Source organism: Pseudophryne corroboree, chromosome 3 (genome assembly GCF_028390025.1).
Source record: "Pseudophryne corroboree isolate aPseCor3 chromosome 3, aPseCor3.hap2, whole genome shotgun sequence".
Classification (NCBI taxonomy): Eukaryota; Metazoa; Chordata; class Amphibia; order Anura; family Myobatrachidae; genus Pseudophryne; species Pseudophryne corroboree.
In genome coordinates, this window is record NC_086446.1 from 422,645,547 (window position 1) to 422,669,481 (window position 23,935).

Consider the following 23,935-nt stretch of genomic DNA (forward strand, 5'->3'; position numbering starts at 1 on the left):
CAATTCGTACTGCACTGGCCGCTGTGGCAGCATCCCAATCTCCATGTATAGATTCAAATATGCTTCTTAGCCTCTACGCCAATAAGGCTTTTGACATGGTCCTGTGGCCACACCTGTTTACTGTGTTGGAAAAAAGGGGTTTTGATCCCGGATTTATTGACTATATTCATTTTATCTACAATAAACCATCTGCCTCTCTTTTGATTAATGGGATCAGGGGTCAACGCTTCTTTTTAGAGAGGGGCACCCGTCGGATGCCCTCTATCACCATTATTATTTCTCTGACGTCCTAGTGGATGCTGGGACTCCGTAAGGACCATGGGGAATAGCGGCTCCGCAGGAGACAGGGCACAAAATAAAAGCTTAAGGATCAGGTGGTGTGCACTGGCTCCTCCCCCTATGACCCTCCTCCAAGCCTCAGTTAGATTTTTGTGCCCGGCCGAGAAGGGTGCAATCTAGGTGGCTCTCCTGAGCTGCTTAGAATAAAAGTTTAGTTTAGGATTTTTTATTTTCAGTGAGTCCTACTGGCAACAGGCTCACTGCATCGTGGGACTAAGGGGAGAAGAAACGGACTCACCTGAGTGCAGAGTGGATCGGGTTTCTTAGGCTACTGGACATTAGCTCCAGAGGGACGATCACAGGTTCAGCCTGGATGGGTCACCGGAGCCGCGCCGCCGTCCCCCTTACAGAGCCAGAAGAGACGAAGAGGTCCGGTGAAATCGGCGGCAGAAGACGATCCTGTCTTCAGACTAAGGTAGCGCACAGCACCGCAGCTGTGCGCCATTGCTCTCAGCACACTTCACACTCCGGTCACTGAGGGTGCAGGGCGCTGGGGGGGGAGCGCCCTGAGACGCAATATTACAGTATATACCTTAGGTGGCTAAAAAGAATACATCACATATAGCTCCTGGGCTATATGGATGTATTTTACCCCTGCCATTTTACACAGAAAAAAGCGGGAGATAAGGACGTCGTGAAGGGGCGGAGCCTATCTCCTCAGCACACAAGCGCCATTTTCCCTCACAGCTCCGCTGGAGGGACGGCTCCCTGACTCTCCCCTGCAGTCCTGCTTCAGAATCAGGGTAAAAAAGAGAAGGGGGGGCACGTTTGGCAGCAAATAAATATATTAGGAGAAAAATGATGTGGAGGCGGAGCAGTTGCCTGTGTTGGTGATGTCACCCCCTAGGGAGTCGACACCTGACTGGATGATTGTATTTAAACAATTAAGTGATAATGTCAGCAATTTGCAAAAAACTGTTGACGACATGAGACAGCCGGCAAATCAATTAGTGCCTGTCCAGGCGTCTCAGACACCGTCAGGGGCGCTAAAACGCCCGTTACCTCAGTGGGTCGACACAGACCCTGACACAGATACTGAGTCTAGTGTCGACGGTGACGAGACAAACGTAATGTCCAGTAGGGCCACACGTTACATGATCACGGCAATGAAAGAGGCATTGAACCTTTCTGACACTACAAGTACCACAAAGAAGGGTATTATGTGGGGTGAGAAAAAACTACCAATAGTTTTTCCTGAGTCAGAGGAAATAAATGAGGTGTGTGAAAAAGCGTGGGTTTCCCCCGATAAAAAACAGCTAATTTCTAAAAAATTATTAGCATTATATCCTTTCCTGCCAGAGGTTAGGGCGCGTTGGGAAACACCCCCTAGGGTAGATAAGGCGCTCACACGTTTATCTAAACAAGTAGCGTTACCGTCTCCTGATACGGCCACCCTCAAAAGAACCAGCTGATAGAAGGCTGGAAAATATCTTAAAAAGTATATACACACATACTGGTGTTATACTGCGACCAGCAATCGCCTCAGCCTGGATGTGCAGTGCTGGAGTCGCATGGTCGGATTCCCTGACTGAGAATATTGATACCCTGGATAGGGACAATATTTTGTTAACTATAGAACATTTAAAGGATGCATTACTATATATGCGTGATGCACAGAGGGATATTTGCACCCTGGCATCAAGAGTAAGTGCTACGTCCATCTCTGCCAGAAGAGCGTTATGGACGCGACAGTGGTCAGGGGATGCGGATTCCAAACGGCACATGGAAGTATTGCCGTATAAAGGGGAGGAGTTATTTGGGGCTGGTCTATCGGACCTGGTGGCCACGGCAACGGCTGGAAAATCCACCTTTTTACCCCAGGTCACTCCACAACAGCAGAAAAAGACACCGTCTTTTCAAACTCAGTCCTTTCGTTCCCATAAGTACAAGCGAGCAAAAGGCCACTCTTTTCTGCCCCGGGGCAGAGGAAGAGGAAAAAGACTGCACCATGCAGCCGCTTCCCAGGAGCAGAAGCCCTCCCCTGCTTCTGCCAAGTCTTCAGCATGACGCTGGGGCTTTACAAGCAGACTCAGATATGGTGGGGGCCCGTCTCAAGAATTTCAACGCGCAGTGGGCTCACTCGCAAGTGGATCCCTGGATTCTACAGGTAGTATCGCAGGGGTACAAACTGGAATTCGAGGCGTTTCCCCCTCGTCGGTTCCTGAAGTCTGCTTTACCAAAGTCTCCCTCCGACAGGGAGGCAGTTTTGGAAGCCATTCACAAGCTGTATTCCCAGCAGGTGATAATCAAGGTACCCCTCCTGCAACAAGGAAAGGGGTATTATTCCACGCTGTTTGTGGTACCGAAGCCGGACGGCTCGGTGAGACCAATTTTAAATCTGAAATCCTTGAACACTTACATAAAAAGGTTCAAATTCAAGATGGAGTCACTCAGAGCAGTGATAGCGAACCTGGAAGAAGGGGACTATATGGTGTCTCTGGACATCAAAGATGCTTATCTCCACGTCCCAATATACCCTTCTCACCAAGGGTACCTCAGGTTTGTAAAACTGTCATTATCAGTTTCAGACGCTGCCGTTTGGATTGTCCACGGCACCTCGGGTCTTTACCAAGGTAATGGCCGAAATGATGATTCTTCTACGAAGAAAAGGCATTTTAATTATCCCTTACTTGGACGATCTCCTGATAAGGGCAAGATCCAGGGAACAGTTAGAAGTCGGAGTAACACTATCTCAGGTAGTGTTACGTCAGCACGGGTGGATTCTAAATATTCCAAAATCGCAGCTGATTCCAACGACACGTCTACTGTTCCTAGGAATGATTCTGGACACAGTCCAGAAGAAGGTGTTTCTCCCGGAGGAGAAGGCCACGGAGTTATCCGAGCTAGTCAGGAACCTCCTAAAACCAGGCCAGGTCTCAGTGCATCAGTGCACGAGGGTCCTGGGAAAAATGGTGGCTTCTTACGAAGCGATTCCATTCGGAAGATTCCATGCAAGAACATTTCAGTGGGATCTACTGGACAAATGGTCCGGATCGCATCTGCAGATGCATCAGCGGATAACCCTGTCACCAAGGACAAGGGTGTCTCTCCTGTGGTGGCTGCAGAGTGCTCATCTACTAGAGGGCCGCAGATTTGGCATTCAGGATTGGATCCTGGTAACCACGGATGCCAGCCTGAGAGGCTGGGGAGCAGTCACACAGGGAAGGTATTTCCAGGGCCTGTGGTCAAGCATGGAAACATCTCTTCATATAAACATTCTGGAACTAAGGGCCATTTACAATGCCCTAAGTCAAGCAAAACCTCTGCTTCAGGGTCAGGCGGTGTTGATCCAATCGGACAACATCACGTCAGTCGCCCACGTAAACAGACAGGGCGGCACGAGAAGCAGGAGGGCAATGGCAGAAGCTGCAAGGATTCTTCGCTGGGCGGAAAATCATGTGATAGCACTGTCAGCAGTTTTCATTCCGGGAGTGGACAACTGGGAAGCAGACTTCCTCAGCAGACACGACCTTCACCCGGGAGAGTGGGGACTTCACCCAGAAGTCTTCCACCTGATTGTAAACCGTTGGGAAAAACCAAAAGGTGGACATGATGGCGTCACGTCTAAACAAAAAACTGGACAGATATTGCGCCAGGTCAAGGGACCCTCAGGCAATAGCAGTGGACGCTCTGGTAACGCCGTGGGTGTACCAGTCAGTGTATGTGTTCCCTCCTCTGCCTCTCATACCAAAAGTACTGAGAATCATAAGAAGGAGAGGAGTAAGAAAGGACCTGCTACTGCAGGGGCCTTGTCTGTTCCAAGACTTACCGCGGCTGCGTTTGACGGCATGGCGGTTGAACGCCGGATCCTGAGGGAAAAAGGCATTCCAGAAGAAGTCATTCCTACTCTGGTCAAAGCCAGGAAGGACGTAACCGCAAAACATTATCACTGCATTTGGCGTAAATATGTTGCGTGGTGTGAGGCCAAGAGGGCCCCTACAGAGGAATTTCAACTGGGTCGTTTCCTTCATTTCCTGCAAACAGGACTGTCTATGGGCCTAAAATTAGGGTCCATTAAGGTTAAAATTTCGGCCCTGTCGATTTTCTTCCAGAAAGAACTGGCTTCAGTACCTGAAGTTCAGACATTTGTAAAAGGGGTGCTGCACATACAGCCTCCTTTTGTGCCTCCAGTGGCACCTTGGGATCTCAACGTGGTGTTGAGTTTTCTAAAGTCACATTGGTTTGAACCACTTTCCACTGTGGACTTGAAATATCTCACATGGAAGGTGTCGATGCTGTTAGCCTTGGCTTCAGCCAGGCGTGTGTCAGAATTGGCGGCTTTATCATATAAAAGCCCTTACTTAATTTTTCATTCTGACAGGGCGGAATTGAGGACTCGTCCTCAATTTCTACCTAAGGTGGTTTCTGCATTTCACATGAACCAACCTATTGTGGTACCTGCGGCTACCAGGGACTTAGAGGACTCTAAGTTGCTTGACGTTGTCAGGGCCTTAAAAATATATGTTTCCAGGACGGCTGGAGTCAGAAAATCTGACTCGCTGTTTATCCTGTATGCACCCAACAAGCTGGGTGCCCCTGCTTCTAAGCAGACGATTGCTCGTTGGATTTGTAGTACAATTCAGCTTGCACATTCTGTGGCAGGCCTGCCACAGCCAAAATCAATAAAAGCCCATTCCACAAGGAAAGTGGGCTCATCTTGGGCGGCTGCCCGAGGGGTCTCGGCTTTACAACTTTGCCGAGCAGCTACTTGGTCAGGGGCAAACACGTTTGCTAAATTCTACAAATTTGATACCCTGGCTGAGGAGGACCTGGAGTTCTCTCATTCGGTGCTGCAGAGTCATCCGCACTCTCCCGCCCGTTTGGGAGCTTTGGTATAATCCCCATGGTCCTTACGGAGTCCCAGCATCCACTAGGACGTCAGAGAAAATAAGATTTTACTTACCGATAAATCTATTTCTCGTAGTCCGTAGTGGATGCTGGGCGCCCATCCCTAGTGCGGATTGTCTGCAATACTTGTATATAGTTATTGTTACAAAAATTCGGGTTATTATTGTTGTGAGCCATCTTTTCAGAGGCTCCCTTGCGTTTATCATACTGTTAACTGGGTTCAGATCACAAGTTGTACGGTGTGATTGGTGTGGCTGGTATGAGTCTTACCCGGGATTCAATATCCTTCCTTATTATGTACGCTCGTCCGGGCACAGTATCCTAACTGAGGCTTGGAGGAGGGTCATAGGGGGAGGAGCCAGTGCACACCACCTGATCCTTAAGCTTTTATTTTGTGCCCTGTCTCCTGCGGAGCCGCTATTCCCCATGGTCCTTACGGAGTCCCAGCATCCACTACGGACTACGAGAAATAGATTTATCGGTAAGTAAAATCTTATTTTAATCTAGCTCTCGATCCTTTGCTTCGAATGTTGCAGGATTGGTCGGCCTTTCGGGGCATAAGAGTGGGCAGACAGGAAATTAAGATATCGGCCTTTGCCGACGATATTCTTCTTTATATATCCAACCCCAAGCACTCTCTTCATCTTATTTTAGAAAAAATTCAACTATTAGGCCGAATTTCGGGCTTTAGTATTAACATAGACAAATCAAAAGCACTACTGCTGTATGGCAATACTACGTGCCCACCCTGGACTACACTTTTCCCGCTACGCTGGGTATCCACGTATATCCAATACCTAGGCATTATAGTACCAAGGCACATTTCGGAATTATATAAACTCAATGTGGGCAAAGCCATACGCACTCTGACTGACGATGTTAAGGGATGGGAACAGTTGCCGTTGTCGTACCTAGGAAGGGCCAATTTACTTAAAATGGTGGCTATCCCGCGCCTATTATACCCCCTGCAAACACTCCCAGTCTTACTGACGAAATCGGATGCACAACTGATCAATAAACTCATCAGAACTTTTATATGGAAGGGGGGCCGTGCACACATAGCATTACGTAAACTTGCCCAGCCTAAATCCAATGGAGGGATCAATTTCCCCGACGTGGTAGTTTACAACCAGGCTGCGCTTCTGAGACACTTAAGGGATTGGCTACAAAACAGCTCTGTTTACACGAATACGTCTTTGGAACAGAACTTCTTGACAAACGTTGGCTTGAAGTGTTTTCTCCATCAACATGATCAGGAAATCTCGGACCATATCAAATCGAATCCGCTTTTATGGTCTACCAGGAGAATGTGGCACATCTTGCGTCATAATGCGGGTGTGTGTCAATATCATTCCCTACATCTACCTTTAACCCAAAACCCTGAATTCTTGGACGGCATGGCTGCTCACCCCTTTGCTATGTGGGGAGAGGCTGGGGTAACATCGATTTGATCATTAGTTTCCACAGATGAACGCCGCATGCTGACCTCTGAGGTATCCGCAAAGCATACTGTGGTTGCTCAGTCTCCTCTGCCATTCTTGCAAACACGATTTTATGTTAGACATGTTCTTACACACTTTTCGGAAGGGGACTGGAAAAACTCGTTGGACAGTCTTTTATTACACTCCGTACTATGTCATAGAGCCATATCTATACACTATACATTTTTAAGAACTATATTGGATCATGCTACCATAACAGGCGGCATGGCCAAGTGGTTGACACATTTCCCTAAACTGACTATACCCATAATGGAAAAAACCCTACTATATTCCCGAAATGTCTTGCCTGCGAGTATGTATACCGAATTATTTTTAAATGTATACCATAACACTTATTTATCCCCATTGCGGCGTTTTTATATGGGAACATCAGAAACACACTCATGCCCAAAATGCCATCAGAGTGAGGCGGACACTTATCATTGTTTATGGGCATGTCCTATTGTGCAGTACTTCTGGCATCTCATTAGTGGCATCTCATTAGAAGATATACGCAGAAGCTAAATTGATCAATTTTGTGCCATTTACTCCTGAATGGGCGATACTGGGTATCATTGACCCTGATCTTCGGATGCCATCAGAATGTAAAAAACTATTATTGGCCCTTAGTGCTGTGGGGAAAAAGACGATACTTCAGGGGTGGATAGATAGTACGCCCCCACAAATACCATTGTTTCTGACTAAAATGCACCACCTATTCCGGATGGACTGGGTGGAAGCCATTGTGGATAAGGGTGTTCAAGTAGGTTGTTTTTTCACTTTATGGGATTCCTATATTTCCAATTTGCCCCTCTCCATGCGATTACAAATTTATAATAGTTTAAAAAATACTACGTGGTACCTAACCAGATTGGCAGCACAGGACCAACCTATATCTTTAGTTTGAAGATTGGCGATTATGGTGGTTTCCCCCAAGGCTCCTTGTAATGTTCACAACCACACGCATGACTTTAATGTATGACTACATACTGTGTGTTATTTCATCTTGATATTATGTTTTGCTGTGATAATATGAGAATTCATCGTACGGCTTCTATGTTCATATTCTTTATCTTGTACATGTCATTGTACCTAAATTGTAATTCCCTGAACAATCCATGGTGTCTCAATAAAAAATTGTAAACATAAAATAAAATAATATACTGGAGAGTGCAACTTGTATCTTTTCTTCTCTTGTAGACCTTTTTGACAGGGACATTAAGGTGCACCCCAGAAGTGCATTAGCCAAAATGAAGTTGATGAGTTCTGATATAACGGACTGATTATAAAGCAATATTGTATAGAAATACATAAATTATATTGCATCACATGTGGGGTTGGATACACTTGTGGGCGTAATAGGCTGTAAAAAGCAGCATCCACAAAAATAACTTATTTACACCCAAATGCTTAAGATACGTCTGGTTCTGCCCCCAAAATTACCTTGAGTGTACTTACATCCAACCAGGCCATAAGTAGAAGAAAAGTTTTTTCCTTTTTCTTTTTTTAACATAAGTTTGGACAGTGAAAAGTGTTTTCACAGGTAGGATTGTTCTAAAGAGAAGAATGATAATATAGCAGGTATAGTTTTCATTTATGAAAAAAATGATGTAATATAGGCAGAGCAGTGAAGAAAGCACCTATCGGCTTCACAGACGAATCCAGATTCAGCTAGGAGAGGCTGTCTAGTGCTGGTGACTGTCATCATCATGAGTGTATTTTTACACCAGCCTTTGCAAACCTGCCAGTGATAAAGCTACCATCAGGCATATATGTGTCCATGTGTGGGTCTGCACCCCAGTCTGTACTTACATGTCCCTTCTCTCCCCAGTTTCACCTCTCCAAGAGTAAGAGGCGTAGGTACCAAATCTGACTATGGACAGAGAAAAGGGATTACTTGCAGTGTCATTCAAACGACACATGGACAGAAAATAAAGATTCCTGTACACTTTAGGATTATGCTATAGATCTTTGATTGCATGTACATTGTGCTGACTTTAGATTGTTTCCAGATTTATTACAAAAATAAATAAATATACATACAAAAAAAAAAAAGGCTCTGAAAGGTCCAATATCTAACAGGTCTTTGTAAAAAAGGTATATCATTGTTACACTGCACATTGACCATTTATAGATTTCCTAATGCAGCATCATTCAGATTCTCTTCTTCCTGATGATGGAATATCTGCCTTTCTGGAGTCCTAGTGTAATGTCCAATTCATCTAAATCCAGATCTCTTAATAAATGTACAGCATTGCTCCCCTATAATGGAGCAGCACCAGAACTGGTCTGTGGAACATTTTCGGTCTCCTGACTAGTGGATGCTGCTGCACTACGTGGTGCAGGTTTGGGCAGGCGGATGGCAGTGTAGAGATTGGATGCAAAATGCTCCTTCACATACTCTCCTCCCATTTCCTCATAGTCCTTACGGTTTATCCAGCCCTCCTCAACCTCCAGGTTTTGTAGAGCCCAGTCAGAGGCACCATGCCAAGAGTCAAGAACAGGATGAGTGGCCCGGTAAACCTGCATAAGCAAATTGGACATAATAATTACAAAGATGATTTAGAGCTTGGGTTGAGCAGAAATGATAATAAAAAAACCCAATAACCAATGCCAAGCTCTAAAGTTGTAAAGCCTACATATACTACAGACTGCATAGCATGGAGAAGCAAAGCCCAGCAATACAACAGGTACTGTACAAGGTTTGCAGCTTCTAATCCAAGATTTGGTGGCAAGGAGACCAATGAATACAAAAGTGATAGTCAGTTCACTTAACCCTTTCGCTGGTGGTGGTTTTCTCACCCATGTGCTGAGGCCATTATTAGATATTTGCAATTTCACATTCCAACATCAGCATCACTCATTTTTATCTATGTACTACATACACAATTTGTACCTTGTTTTGTTTTTGCCATTTCTCACATTTCAAATAAAACTTAACCAAAATGGTCAAAATAGTGTACTTTGTTTATTATTAAAAACTTAAGAAAGTGAACCAAAAGCAAACTTTTTTCCATAAACACCAAAAAAAAATAAATAAATAAGATTTTACTCACCGGTAAATCTATTTCTCGTAGTCCGTAGTGGATGCTGGGAACTCCGTAAGGACCATGGGGAATAGACGGGCTCCGCAGGAGATGGTACTATCTGGTGTGCACTGGCTCCTCTCTCTATGCCCCTCCTCCAGACCTCAGTTAGGATACTGTGCCCGGAAGAGCTGACACAATAAGGAAGGATTTTGAATCCCGGGTAAGACTCACACCGTATAACTCGTGATACTATACCCAGTTAACAGTATGAAATATAACAGAGTCTCTCAACAGATGGCTCAACAATAACCCTTTAGTTAGGCAATAACTATATACAAGTATTGCAGACAATCCGCACTTGGGATGGGCGCCCAGCATCCACTACGGACTACGAGAAATAGATTTACCGGTGAGTAAAATCTTATTTTCTCTGACGTCCTAGTGGATGCTGGGAACTCCGTAAGGACCATGGGGATTATACCAAAGCTCCCAAACGGGCGGGAGAGTGCAGATGACTCTGCAGCACCGAATGAGAGAACCCAAGGTCCTCCTCAGCCAGGGTATCAAATTTGTAGAATTTAGCAAACGTGTTTGCCCCTGACCAAGTTGCAGCTCGGCAAAGTTGTAAAGCCGAGACCCCTCGGGCAGCTGCCCAAGATGAGCCCACCTTCCTCGTGGAATGGGCTTTCACTGATTTAGGATGCGGCAATCCAGCCGCAGAATGCTCCAGCTGAATTGTGCTACAAATTCAGCGAGCAATAGTCTGCTTAGAAGCAGGAGCACCTATTTTGTTGGGTGTCTACAGGATAAGAAGCGAGTCAGTTTTCCTGACTCCAGCCGTCCTGGAAATATAATTTTTTAAGGCCCTGACTACGTCCAGTAACTTGGAATCTTCCAAGTCCCTAGTAGCCGCAGGCACTACAATAGGTTGGTTCAAGTGAAAAGCTGATACCACCTTAGGGAGAAACTGGGGACGAGTCCTCAATTCTGCCCTATCCATATGGAAAATCAGATAAGGGCTTTTACATGACAAAGCCGCCAATTCTGACACACGCCTGGCCGAAGCCAAGGCCAATAACATGACCACTTTCCACGTGAGATATTTCAGATCCACAGTTTTAAGTGGCTCAAACCAATGTGATTTCAGGAAACTCAACACCACGTTGAGATCCCAAGGTGCCACAGGAGGCACAAAAGGGGGCTGAATATGTAGCACTCCCTTTACAAAAGTCTGAACTTCAGGCAGTGAAGCCAGTTCTTTCTGGAAGAAAATCGACAGAGCCGAAATCTGGACCTTAATGGAACCCAATTTTAGGCCCCTAGTCACTCCCGACTGTAGGAAGTGCAGAAAACGACCCAGCTGAAATTCCTCTGTTGGGGCCTTCCTGGCCTCACACCACGCAACATATTTTCGCCACATACGGTGATAATGGTTTGCGGTTACTTCTTTCCTGGCTTTTATCAGCGTAGGAATGACTTCCTCCGGAATGCCCTTTTGCTTTAGGATCCGGAATTCAACCGCCATGCCGTCCAACGCAGCCGCGGTAAGTCTTGGAACAGACAGGGCCCCTGCTGTAGCAGATCCTGTCTGAGCGGTAGAGGCCATGGGTCCTCTGATATTATTTCTGTAAATTCTGGGTACCAAGCTCTTCTTGGCCCATCCGGAACCACGAGTATCGTTCTTCCTCCTCGTTTTCTTATTATTCTCAGTACCCTTGGTATGAGAGGCAGAGGAGGGAATACATAAACCGACTGGTACACCCACGGTGTCACTAGAGCGTCCACAGCTATTGCCTGAGGGTCCCTAGACCTGGCGCAATATCTAGTTTTTTGTTTAGGCGGGACGCCATCATGTCCACCTGTGGCCTTTCCCAACGGTTTACCAACAGTTGGAAGACTTCTGGATGAAGTCCCCACTCTCCCGGGTGTCGGTCGTGTCTGCTGAGGAAGTCTGCTTCCCAGTTGTCCACTCCCGGAATGAACACTGCTGACAGTGCTAAGACGTGATTTTCCGCCCATCGGAGAATCCTTGTGGCTTCTGCCATCGCCATCCTGCTTCTTGTGCCGCCCTGTCTGTTTACATGGGCGACTGCCGTGATGTTGTCTGATTGGATCAGTACCGGCTGGTTTTGAAGCAGAGGCCTTGCCAGACTTAGGGCATTGTAAATGGCCCTCAGTTCCAGAATATTTATGTGTAGGGACGACTCCTGACTTGACCAAAGTCCTTGGAAGTTTCTTCCCTGTGTGGCTGCCCCCCAGCCTTGAAGGCTGGCATCCGTGGTTACCAGGACCCAGTCCTGTATGCCGAATCTGCGGCCCTCTTGAAGATGAGCACTCTGCAGCCACCACAATAGAGATACCCTGGTCCTTGGAGACAGGGTTATCAGCCGATGCATCTGAAGATGCGATCCCGACCACTTGTTCAAGAGGTCCCACTAAAAGGTTCTTGTATGGAACCTGCCGAATGGAATTTTTCTTCGTAAGAAGCTACCATTTTTCCCAGGACTCGTGTGCAGTGATGCACCGATACCTGTTTTGGTTTCAGGAGGTCTCTGACTAGAGATGACAGCTCCTTGGCTTTCTCCTGCAGGAGAAACACTTTTTTCTGTTCTGTGTCCAGAACCATCCCCAGGAACAGTAGGCGTGTGGTAGGAACCAGCTGTGACTTTGGAATGTATAGAATCCATCCGTGCTGTTGTAGCACTTCCCGAGATAGTGCTACTCCGACCAACAACTGCTCCTTGGACCTCGCCTTTATAAGGAGATCGTCCAAGTACGGGATAATTAAAACTCCCTTTTTTCGAAGGAGTATCATAATTTCTGCCATTACCTTGGTAAAGACCCTCGGTGCCGTGGACAGTCCAAATGGCAGTGTTTGGAATTGGTAATGGCAATCCTGTACCACAAATCTGAGGTACTCCTGATGAGGATGGTAAATGGGGACATGTAGGTAAGCATCCTTGATGTCCAGGGATACCATGTAATCCCCCTCCTCCAGGCTTGCAATAACCGCCCTGAGCGATTCCATCTTGAACTTGAATTTTTCAATGTATGTGTTCAAGGATTTCAAATTTAAAATGGGTCTCACCGAACCGTCCGGTTTCGGTACCACAACCAGTGTGGAACAGTAACCCCGTCCTTGTTGAAGTAGGGGCACCTTGACTATCACCTGCTGGGAATACAGCTTGTGAATTGCCTCTAGCACAGCCTCCCTGCCTGAGGGAGTTGTCGGCAAGGCAGATTTGAGGAAACGGCGGGGGGGAGACGCCTCGAATTCCAGCTTGTACCCCTGAGATACTACTTGAAGGATCCAGGGATCCACCTGTGAGCGAGCCCACTGATCGCTGAAATTTTTGAGGCGGCCCCCCACCGTACCTGGCTACGCCTGTGGAGCCCCCGCGTCATGCGGTGGACTCAGAAGAAGCGGGGGAAGAATTTTGATTCTGGGAACTGGATGACTGGTGCAGCTTTTTCCCTCTTCCCTCGTCTCTGTGCAGAAAGGAAGCGCCTTTGACCCGCTTGCTTTTCTGAAGCCGAAAGGACTGTACCTGATAATACAGTGCTTTTCTTAGGCTGTGAGGAAACCTGAGGTAAAAAATGTTCATCCCAGCTGTTGCTGTGGATACGAGGTCCCAGAGACCATCCCCAAACAATTCCTCACCCTTATAAGGCTCTATGTGCCTTTTAAAGTCAGCATCACCTGTCCAGTGTCGGGTCTCTAATACCCTCCTGACAGAATGGACTTTGCAATAATTCTGGATGCCAGCCGGCAAAATATCCCTCTGTGCATCCCTCATATATAAGACGACGTCTTATGTTCGCAAAATAGTATCCCTGTTTGAAAGAGTTACAGACCACGCTGCAGCAGCACTATCTGCAGGTCTCAGTCCAGTACCTGAGTGTGTAAATACAGACTTCAGGATAGCCTCCTGCTATATATCAGCAGGTACCTTCAAAGTGGCCGTATCCTAAGACGGCAGTGCCACCTTTTTTGACAAACGTGTGAGCGCCTTATCCACCCTAGGGGATATCTCCCAGCGTAACTTATCCTCTGGCGGGAAAGGGTACGCCATCAGTAACTTTTTAGAAATTACCAGTTTCTTATCGGGGGAACCCACGCTTTTTCAAACTTCATTCACTCATTTGATGGGGGAACAAAACACTGCCTGCTTTTTCTCCCCACACATAAAACCCTTTTTTGTTTTTAGTGGTACTTGGGTTAATGTCAGAAATGTGTAACACATTTTTTATTGCCAGGATCATGTAACGGATGTTCCTAGTGGATTGTGTATATGTCTCAACCTCGTCGACACTGGAGTCAGACTCCGTGTCGACATCTGTGTCTGCCATCTGAGGGAGCGGGCGTTTTTAAGCCCCTGATGGCCTTTGAGACGCCTGGGCAGGCGCGGGCTGAGAAGCCGGCTGTCCCACAGCTGTTACGTCATCCAGCCTTTTATGTAAGGAGTTGACACTGTCGGTTAATACCTTCCACCTATCCATCCACTCTGGTGTCGGCCCACAAAGGGCGACATCTCATTTATCGGCATCTGCTCCGCCTCCACAAAAGCCTCCTCATCAAACATGTCGACACAGCCGTACCGACACACCGCACACACACAGGGAATGCTCTGACTGAGGACAGGACCCCACACAGCCCTTTGGGGAGACAGAGAGAGAGTATGCCAGCACACACCGGAGCGCTATATAATGTAGGGATAAACACTATCACTGAGTGAATTTTTCCCAATAGCTGCTTGTATAAACAATATTGCGCCTAAATTTAGTGCCCCCCCTCTTTTTTTAACCCTTTGAGCCTGAAAACTACAGGGGAGAGCCTGGGGAGCTGTCTTCCAGCTACACTGTGAAGAGAAAATGGCGCCAGTGTGCTGAGGGAGATGGCCCCGCCCCTTTTTCGGCAGACTTTTCTCCCGCTTATTTCTGTATTCTGGCAGGGGTAATTACCACATATATAGCCTCTGGGGCTATATATTGTGGCTATTTTGCCAGCCAAGGTGTTTTTATTGCTGCTCAGGGCACCCCCCCCAGCGCCCTGCACCCTCAGTGACCGGAGTGTGAAGTGTGTATGAGGAGCAATGGCGCACAGCTGCAGTGCTGTGCGCTACCTTGGTGAAGACTGAAGTCTTCTGCCGCCGATTTTACGGACCATCTTCATGCTTCTGGCTCTGTAAGGGGGACGGCGGCGCGGCTCCGGGAACGAAAACCAAGGACGAGTCCTGCGGTCGATCCCTCTGGAGCTAATGGTGTCCAGTAGCCTAAGAAGCCCAAGCTAGCTGCAAGCAGGTAGGTTCGCTTCTTCTCCCCTTAGTCCCTCGATGCAGTGAGCCTGTTGCCAGCAGGTCTCACTGTAAAATAAAAAACCTAATTTAAACTTTCTTTCTAGAAGCTCAGGAGAGCCCCTAGTGTGCAACCAGCTCGGGCCGGGCACAGAAATCTAACTGAGGTCTGGAGGAGGGGCATAGAGGGAGGAGCCAGTGCACACCAGATAGTACCAAATCTTTCTTATAGAGTGCCCAGTCTCCTGCGGAGCCCGTGGACCCCATGGTCCTTACGGAGTTCCCAGCATCCACTAGGACGTCAGAGAAATTGTGGTTATTTTATTTTTATCTTTGAAAATAATTTTCTGGATTTAAATGCTATGTGGAAGCAATGTTAGCCTAACAAGGCCTCTTTTTTTTTTTTTTTTTTTTTACAGCATAAATTGAGGGGACCAAGGGAGTGATTCAGAGCTGATTGTAGATGTGCTAAATTTAGCACATCTACGATTAGTTTCTCTGACATGAGGGGGGACGCCCAGCACAGGGCTAGTCCACCCCGCATGTCAGGCCCTGCCCCTCCTCCCGCATGGGTGCGAAAGCATCAAACGCTGGCGTGTGATCCCTGCATGCGCAGCCTAGCAGTGACATTTAAGCAGCCACCGCGGCCTGCCCCTGCAATGGCCCGGACACGCCTGCATTGTCCAGACTGCGCCCCACCAATGGCATACTAACGCCGTTGGCACACCTCCTCCCGCCCCACAACCGCCTCTGCCTGTCAATCAGGTAGAGGTGATCACAGCCCTGAGATGCTTTCGCATCTCACTGGGCCTCATGGAAGCCCTCCCCAAATGGCTCCAGACTGTGCTGCTGCCGTGATCGGGTCTGAATTAGGCCCCAAGTTATTAATTGACACTGGATGAGTGAGATATGAGTGAAAGGGTTAAATATTAGACAGACATTAAAACATTTTAGTCATTTAGAACTAAGGGGTAGATTTCCATTGATTTTTTAAATACATTTTTTAAAATGATTTTAAATAGATGGAAAAATCAACGTAAATTAACCTTTAGTAAATATATCCCTAACACTCAGAGAATGCAATAAAAGAAGGGCTTAAGTTTGCAAAGCAACGTACATGAAAAGTGGAACCAAATGGCCTCATTTGCAGCAGTTCCTTTTCCATCCGGGCCTGCATTCCAGGGTACATCACATTCCCTCCTGTTAAAAAGACATTCTGTACTAGTTCCTGCTGTACTTCCTGTGGGTACCTGAGAAAGGAAACATAGTAATAGTGAAGATCAGAGTACCTCCAAACAGACCCAACATACGCAATGGCAAGTCACCTTGCTGTGGCTGTATGTCAGCGACTTCTGAAAGATAAATGAATTGTTTGCATACAGTACAGATCTTAGCCAAGAAAGAAGCACACTTACCGGTCCAATATATATTGCATTGTCTCAGCCAAACCAGCCTGGTCTTCTCCAATTAGTGATGGCTGAAACAAGACCTCAGGCACACGAATCCTCTCGGTGCCCAGGTACATCTGATGGTATTCTGCAATGTTAAACATGGCCTGTCAATAAATAAAAAGGATGGATTTAATCAGACATTTAAGAAACATACAAAATGTAGATCCACTTTGTATCATAACACTCAGTACCTGGACGGTTGGTGTAGTCTTCTCAAGTTCCATTTGCTCCTCAGAATAAAGAGGTTCAAGCTCTGAAATCCCTTCCATATCTTCTTGTTCTGCTCCCATCGTTTCTGGTGTCTAAAGATGAATACATATTTCAAGCTGGTTTTGCATGGCATCAGACCTGTCCATCTGATGCAGAGCACATTCCTCATACTCATTCTTCTCCTCTCTTCCTCTCTCCGACCCGATCTTGAGACATGGCACCCCCGGTCGTCTCTTCTATTTTCCCCGTTTTCCTCCTTATTTTTCTATTACTCCCCAGTTCTTTATACCTCAAACAGATTGTCCTCAATGATGTATTTTGTTCATTCGGGAATTGATTATTGTATTTTCTGTGATAATTAACATTTCTTAATGTACCTTGTATACTGCATCAGTTTTCTTTTGAACTATGGGATCTCTTGTTTTTAAACTCAATAAAGATATTTTGAACTAAAGTTGTCAAGCAATGCACTGTATTCTTATTTTATCTGTATGTAAACTACTGTGAAGTTTACCCACCTGTGGTTTCCCGTCTATTGCATCCCCCAGTAATCGCTGCCTTCCCTGCTCAATAGCTACATTTAACTTGTGAATGTAAGACTGCAGCTCCTCAGCAGAGTCCATATTCAGTTCCACCAGGGATTTGTGGAATTGCTCCACTTGTCCATCTTCCAGAAGTTCCTATTGTGAAAGAGTACAAATTTAGGTATCTTGAAGAAAATTAGGTTCTTGAGTTAGGTTAGGGCACATTGAGAGGATAGGGAAATGCACATACTCTGAAACAAAGGGGCTTATAGCATAGAAATGGCTTAAAGTTTACAAAAAGTTAAACATGGTAGATGCATTACTGTAAGCACTTAACAATAACAAACAAACAAAACTGATAACTGAATTGAATGAAAATACATTAGTTAAACATAAATTAAAAATATTACCTAACTGTTTCTGTGATCTACCTAATCCAACAGACTTCTATAATGGACACGGGTGGATGTGTGCACCTGCTGGAAATGGAAAAAAACTGACTTGGCAGAATATACAGTCGAACCTGGTTAAGTGGGATCTCAAGGACGGCACGTTTCGTCTCACTTAAAGAGGTATCTCACTTATCTGGTTTCTCACTTATCCAGGTTCAAGAAGTGTTTGTTTCACTTACAGAGGTTCTCAATTATGCAGGTTCAAACAGGATACCACTGTAAGTCCAGGGAAAGGGTACTTACTGCGCTAATCTAATTTACGGAGGTCCAAACAGCAATCATCTCAGTTATACAGCTGATTATTCCTAATAATCCCGAAAAATCAGTCAACATCGCGGAGTGTGGCTCCCCTATTTGAATAATGGACTGCTCTAAAACTGCCACTGGCAAGGATGTTATGGCCTTATGATTCAAGAGATTTTGTGATGAGTCAGTGGTATTTGCCTTTTAAATATATAGATTTCAGATATAAGTACTTAACCAACCTATTTCCAGACAGGAGAGGATAGTGTCTCAATTATCAGAGATTAACCTGTCACTTGAACTAAACATTGCCAAACCTCTCAGAGAGCAATAGGAGGAAAGAACATACAGCGGGCAGAGCTTGGCTTGTTGTCCCAGCATTTACAGCACTGAGCAGGGCAGCATCAGTGGCGGGACGGGGAAGAGGAGGCGGATTATTCTCCTCAGCGCCAGTCTTTTGACAGCATCAATCCGAGGTGCGGCCTGACAAAGACTGGAAGCGGGGTGCGGAGCATGTCCTATTGTTAGTCTAATTTGTTTACCAGGAAGTCCTTCAAAATTTAAGTTATACGCACAGAAATACTTGAATTTCCATAGCAAAGCATGGGTAATCAGCTAGCATATCTATATGTGAATATATATATCTCCATCTATACATGTATACACACATGTTCAGGGAAGGTTCTTAACAAAGCATATAGGGGCAGATTTAACAAGTGATATTCTTGTTATCACTCATCATTATGAATGTTGAATGGTGCTCTAGACAATCAATTCCTAACTGTCATGTGTTTGAAAAATGACAGGCTCTGCGCCATTTAACTTTCGCAACGAGTGATAAAAAGAATATCACTCATTGGGCGGTAATCAATTGTTTGAAAAGTCAGTTGGGTGTCTTTTTCCTAATAGACAGGAAAAAAACAGACACCCTACCAAACGACTTTTCAAACAATTGAATTCCCCCATTAAATCTACCTCATAGTTCTTCCTATCTATAAGCAGACTTCCCTGTTACTAGAAACACTACTTTAGATGTAAGCCACGAGAGATCAAGTGAAGTTTCAAAGGGATCATTACAGCACAAGATTAAAATTCCAAGGTGCCTGAAAAATGGAAGAATAAGCTTATCCAATTTTAATTTTGTGTTGAGAACAACAAGTGTAGAACCACCATTACGTCAGAGATATTTTCTCCATAGCAATGATACTTCAATCTCCACGCCCTCAAAAAGAACTCTAGATGGCTGAAGCTCTGACCAAGATGACAGTGGCTAAATCTATTTGGGAAGCATTCCCCAAACTACTGTAAAAATGGAAGTATTGCTATAAATTCTACTGTAGTTCTCTTATCTTTTACAGAATGCGAGCAATGAGATGAAAAGGAAGGAAGGCATACCCTTGTTGGAAGTTGGATTAAATCAATAGAACATTTATTCACTTCTGGTATCCCTCTGACGGGAACAGAATTAAGTTACCTTGGTGTTTAATGGAGTCCCAATTTCCCAAACACAAACTCTCAAACAAATAAAAAGGGTAGTTAAACAATTCATGAATCTTGGTCTGCCTCCTGTCGTTGCAATTATAGATCTCTCCTAGCAACCACTGATAAAGAAATACTTCAATATAAAGATTCCATCCACAGAAGTTTCACACAGAAAATCAATTCCTTTTTGGATAATATCAATGCTTTTTATTAAATACTAGGTGATTCATCGCGCCCTACGGGCGCTCTTCACACCGTCGGATGGGGCTACGCCCCGTTAATCCCTGCAGGCCTTTGAACATACACAGGCCAGTAGATAACAGAATCAGAAACGCAGGGCAGTATAGAGGGCATACAGAAATGGTGTCCGGTTGAGAAAAGATAGACAGGCGTGGGGGGAGAGAAAGGGAATGTAGAGAAACGCTGTGCGATCGGTAAAGGATAGGGAGAGGCAGGGTGGTAGGGAGAGGATAAAGAGAGGGAAGGCGTTAGAGAGAAAATACCGTTGAAAGAGGCTACGACCCGTTAACCCATGCATGGGCTTCAGCTGTGCTATAATTGTTATTATATGGAGTATTACCTGAAAATTTTTTTATGGCAGTGCGTAAATATTGTAAGGGGGGAGGGCGTGCGATTGTCAAGGGGGCGTAGCCCTTTGTGAAGGCGTGCAGAGTGGCCGCCGGGCACAATGAATAACATAGTGTAGTATATACTGCTAGTGTCTGCATCAAGTACCAGATGAATAGCAGCAATGCATTGTAGATAAGACACCAAAGTGCTCTGGCCACAGGTAGCAGAGGCGCGTATACACACAATACCCACAGGTAGCAGAGGCGCTTATACACACAATACCCACAGGTAGCAGAGCCGCTTATACACACAATACCCACAGGTAGCAGAGCGCTTATACACACAATACCCACAGGTAGCAGAGGCGCTTATACACACAGTGCCCACAGGTAGCAGAGGCGCTTATACACACAATACCCACAGGTAGCAGAGGCGCTTATACACACAGTGCCCACAGGTAGCAGAGGCGCTTATACACACAGTGGCCACAGGTAGCAGAGCCACGTATACACACAATACCCACAGGTAGCAGAGCCGCGTATACACACAGTGCCCACAGGTAGCAGAGTTGGTTCTACACACAATGGCCACAGGTAGCAGAGCCGCTTATACACACAGTGGCCACAGGTAGCAGCGCCACTTATACACAATGGCCACAGGTAGCAGTGTTGCTTATACACATAATGGCCACAGTATTAGTGTTTCTTATTAATCCAATGTCCATTGGTAGCAACTATACTCACAGAAGTTCAGTGTGTGTGTGTGTGTGTGTGTGTGTGTGTGTGTGTGTGTGTGTGTGGGGGGGGGGGGTTTGGAAAGGGGGTGGGTTCAGTGAGGTGCCTATCCGTGCCGCTGATCAGCCCGATTCAGGTAATCACTTGTAGCGGCTGTGGATGGTGTCCGAGGTGCTACGTGTGGTGGAGGGGTGGGTGTGGGAGGGGGTCCAGAGGTGTTGCGGGTGGCAGAGGGGTGGGTGCAGGGGCACGGATGGCAGAAAGGGTGCAGAGGTGCTGTGGGTGGGGGAGGGGTAGGTGTAGAGGGGATGCGGATGGGGGAGGGGGGTCTAGAGGTGCTGCGGGTCGGGGAGGGGCGGGTGCGGATGGGGTGTGTAGATGCTGTTGGTGGGGGAGGGGTGGGTGCGGGGGACTGTGGATGAAGGACGGGGTATGGAGGTGATGTGTGTGTGGGAGGGGCGATGTAGGGGTGTGCGTTTGGAGGTTCAGGAGGGGTGAGCTTAGGTGATGGGTTTCAGAAGTGCTGTGGGTGGGGGAGGTGTGGGTGTGGGATGGCATGGATGGGGGATGTAGAAGCTGTGGATGGGGAGGGGTGGCTGCGGGGGAGCTATAGATGGGGGAGGGAGTCCGGAGGTGGTCCAGAGGAGTTGCGGGTGTGGGAGGGGCAGGTGTGGGAGGTCTGCAGATTGGAAGGGTGTCTGTAGATAATGCGGGTGGGTAGGTGCTGTGGTTGGGGGAGTGGCGGGTGCGGGGGTGTTGCGGGTGGGGTAGGTGATCTGGATGGGGTAGGTGATCTGGATGTGCGGTAGCCAGGGGAGGGGAGGTGCGGGGATGGCACGGATGGGGGAGGGGGTCTGTGGGCGCTGTGGATGAGTGAGGGGTGGGTGCGGGGTTACGGCGGTTGTGGCGGGCCGGGTGTGCTGCTGCGGTGGGTGGGGGAGGGTGCCGGTGCAGGGATACCGCGGTCGGGGTAGGGCCGTGGGTGCTGCTGCAGCGGGTGGGGGAGGGGCGGGGGTGCGGCAGGGGCGGGTGTGGGGATGCTGCGGGTGGGGTGCCAGGGGTGGGGGGTGGGGCGTAAGGGGGTGCAGATGGTGTCTGTAGATGCTGCTGGTGGTGGAGGGGCAGGTGCGGGAGGCTTTGGATGAAGGAGGGGGTCTGGAGGTGCTGTGCGTGGGGGAGGGGCGATGTAGGTGGAGGTGGGGTTGCAGGGGGGGAGGTTGGGTGATGGGTTGTAGAAGTGCTGTGGGTGGGGGAGGTATGGGTGCGGGATGGGGTATGTAGATTCTGCGGGTGGCTGCAGGGGAGCCGTGGATGGGGGAGGGGGTCCTGAGGTGCTGTGGTTGGTGGTCCAGAGGTGCTGGGGGTGGTGGAGGGGAAGGTGTGGTAGGTCGGCGAATGGGGGAAGGTGTCTATAGATGATGGGGGAGGGGTGGGAGGTGCTGTGGGTGGGGGAGTGGCGGCTACGGGGGTGTGGTGGGGGTCCAGATGCGCCGCGGGCATGGGAGGGGCGGGTGGGGGGATGGCGCGGATGGGGCAGGGTATCAGTGGGCGCTGTGGGTGGGTGAGGGGCGGGTGTGGGTTTACCGCAGTTGGGGAGGGCCGGCTGTGGTGGTGTTGCGGGTTGTGGAGGGGCAGGTGCGTGGGTGTTGGGCGGGGGGAGGGGCGGGTGCAGGGGTGCTGTGGGTGGGGGCCGTTTGCAGGGGTGGTGCGTTGAGTGCGAGGGTGCCACGGTTGCGGGGGCGGGTGCTGCAGGTAGGGGAGGGGTGGAGCGCGGGTGTCGGTGCTACGGGTGGGGGAGGGAGTGCCGCAGGTGGGGGGTGGATGCTGTGGTTGCCGCGGGTGTTGGTGCCGTGGGTGGATGCGGTGGGTGCCGCGGGTGGGGGAGGGGAGCGGAAGTGCCGCGGGTGGGGGGTGGATGCGGTGAGAGTGCCGCAGGTAGGGGGGCACGGGTGTTGGTGCTACGGGTAGGGGAGGGGGCGGGAGTGCCACGGATGGGGGGCAGATGCGGTTGGTTGACGCAGGTGGGAGCAAGTGTGGCTGTTAGTGGTCTTCTGTGGCACAGTAGTTTCCCCCCAACTCTGCGGCAGCTGCAAGACTGAGGCGGTTACTGCGAGTCCCGCTTACAGTCAGCGGCTGCAGTGTCACCAGGGTGCAGGGAGTGAACGGGGAGGAGGGAGACAGGGGACTGGGCGGAGAGAGGGAGGGAACTGGCCGGAGATGGGCGGACAGAGGGAGGGGACTGTTCCTGGCCAGATCTGTGCCTGTGACTCCGCCCAGCGTTACGGCCAGGCACAGAATCACAGATCTGGCCTATTATATAGGAGAATGTATGTCCTTCTAAAGAAGGAACTCAGCCCAAAACGCTAAACGATTGAAGCTACAGTATATAACTTAAGGCTGTATATCCTCTATGTCCACTACATTACTTGAGGCTATTGTTTTATCTTTGAACATATATAACAAATTAAAGATAAGGATTCCTGCTACTATTGCATGTGTGTGATCTAAACAAGTTTTGTTCCGATATGGAGATACCTATTGTTATGGTGTGTGTTTTCTGACTATATACACAGATTACTGTGCTATTTCACAAGTGTTTTCAATACTGGCTGGTGGATTACTATGATTTTTCTCATCCTTATCCAATTTTATATTTATTTATGCACTTATACTTATCACAAGTATTAAGGTGTGTACACATGGTAAGATTCGGGCTAACACCAATTCTCACTATACTACAGGGGCTAGGTCGGCATCGCAAGCACATAATAACTGTGCTTGCGATACTAACTATGTGCGATTTTGGCTAAGTGTCAACTTTTCAATGAGATAGTTAAAATTGACTTGCCTGCACAGTCTATCTAGGCTTGCGATGCCGACCGCGCATTGGCATCGAATCGCGTTTGCAAGGTGACTTTCACCTTGCGATCTGCACTAACTTTTCTTACGATTTTGACTATATAGTCAAAATTGTAAGAAAAAATCCCACTGTGTGTACACGCCAACACACTATGGGGGTAATTCCAAGTTGATCGCAGCAGGATTTTTGATAGCAATTGGGCAAAACCATGTGCACTGCAGGGGAGGCAGATATAACATGTGTAGAGAGAGTAAGATTTGGGTGGGTTATTTTGTGTCTGTGCAGGGTAAATACTGGCTGCTTTATTTTTACACTGCAATTTAGATTGCATATTGAACTCACCACACCCAAATCTATCTCTCTCTGAACATGTTATATCTGCCCCCCCTGCAGTGCACATGGTTTTGCCCAACTGCTA

At 47.6% G+C, this 23,935-nt stretch overlaps 1 protein-coding gene across 2 annotated transcripts in view; it reads right to left on the reverse strand.

The window, feature by feature from the left end:
- Positions 1–8,624: 8,624 nt before the first annotated feature.
- Positions 8,625–23,935, reverse strand: part of ACTR5 (actin related protein 5) — a 62,176-nt gene continuing 46,865 nt past the window's right edge. For both annotated transcript variants that reach the window (XM_063960267.1, XM_063960268.1), the window contains exons 5-9: positions 17,171–17,332; positions 16,634–16,744; positions 16,407–16,546; positions 16,109–16,241; positions 8,625–9,191 (exon numbers count right to left, since the gene is read on the reverse strand). In XM_063960267.1, the coding sequence (XP_063816337.1) occupies positions 8,931–9,191; positions 16,109–16,241; positions 16,407–16,546; positions 16,634–16,744; positions 17,171–17,332 (807 nt within the window). In that variant the 3' untranslated portion in view covers positions 8,625–8,930. The remainder of the gene's footprint in view (positions 9,192–16,108; positions 16,242–16,406; positions 16,547–16,633; positions 16,745–17,170; positions 17,333–23,935) is intronic.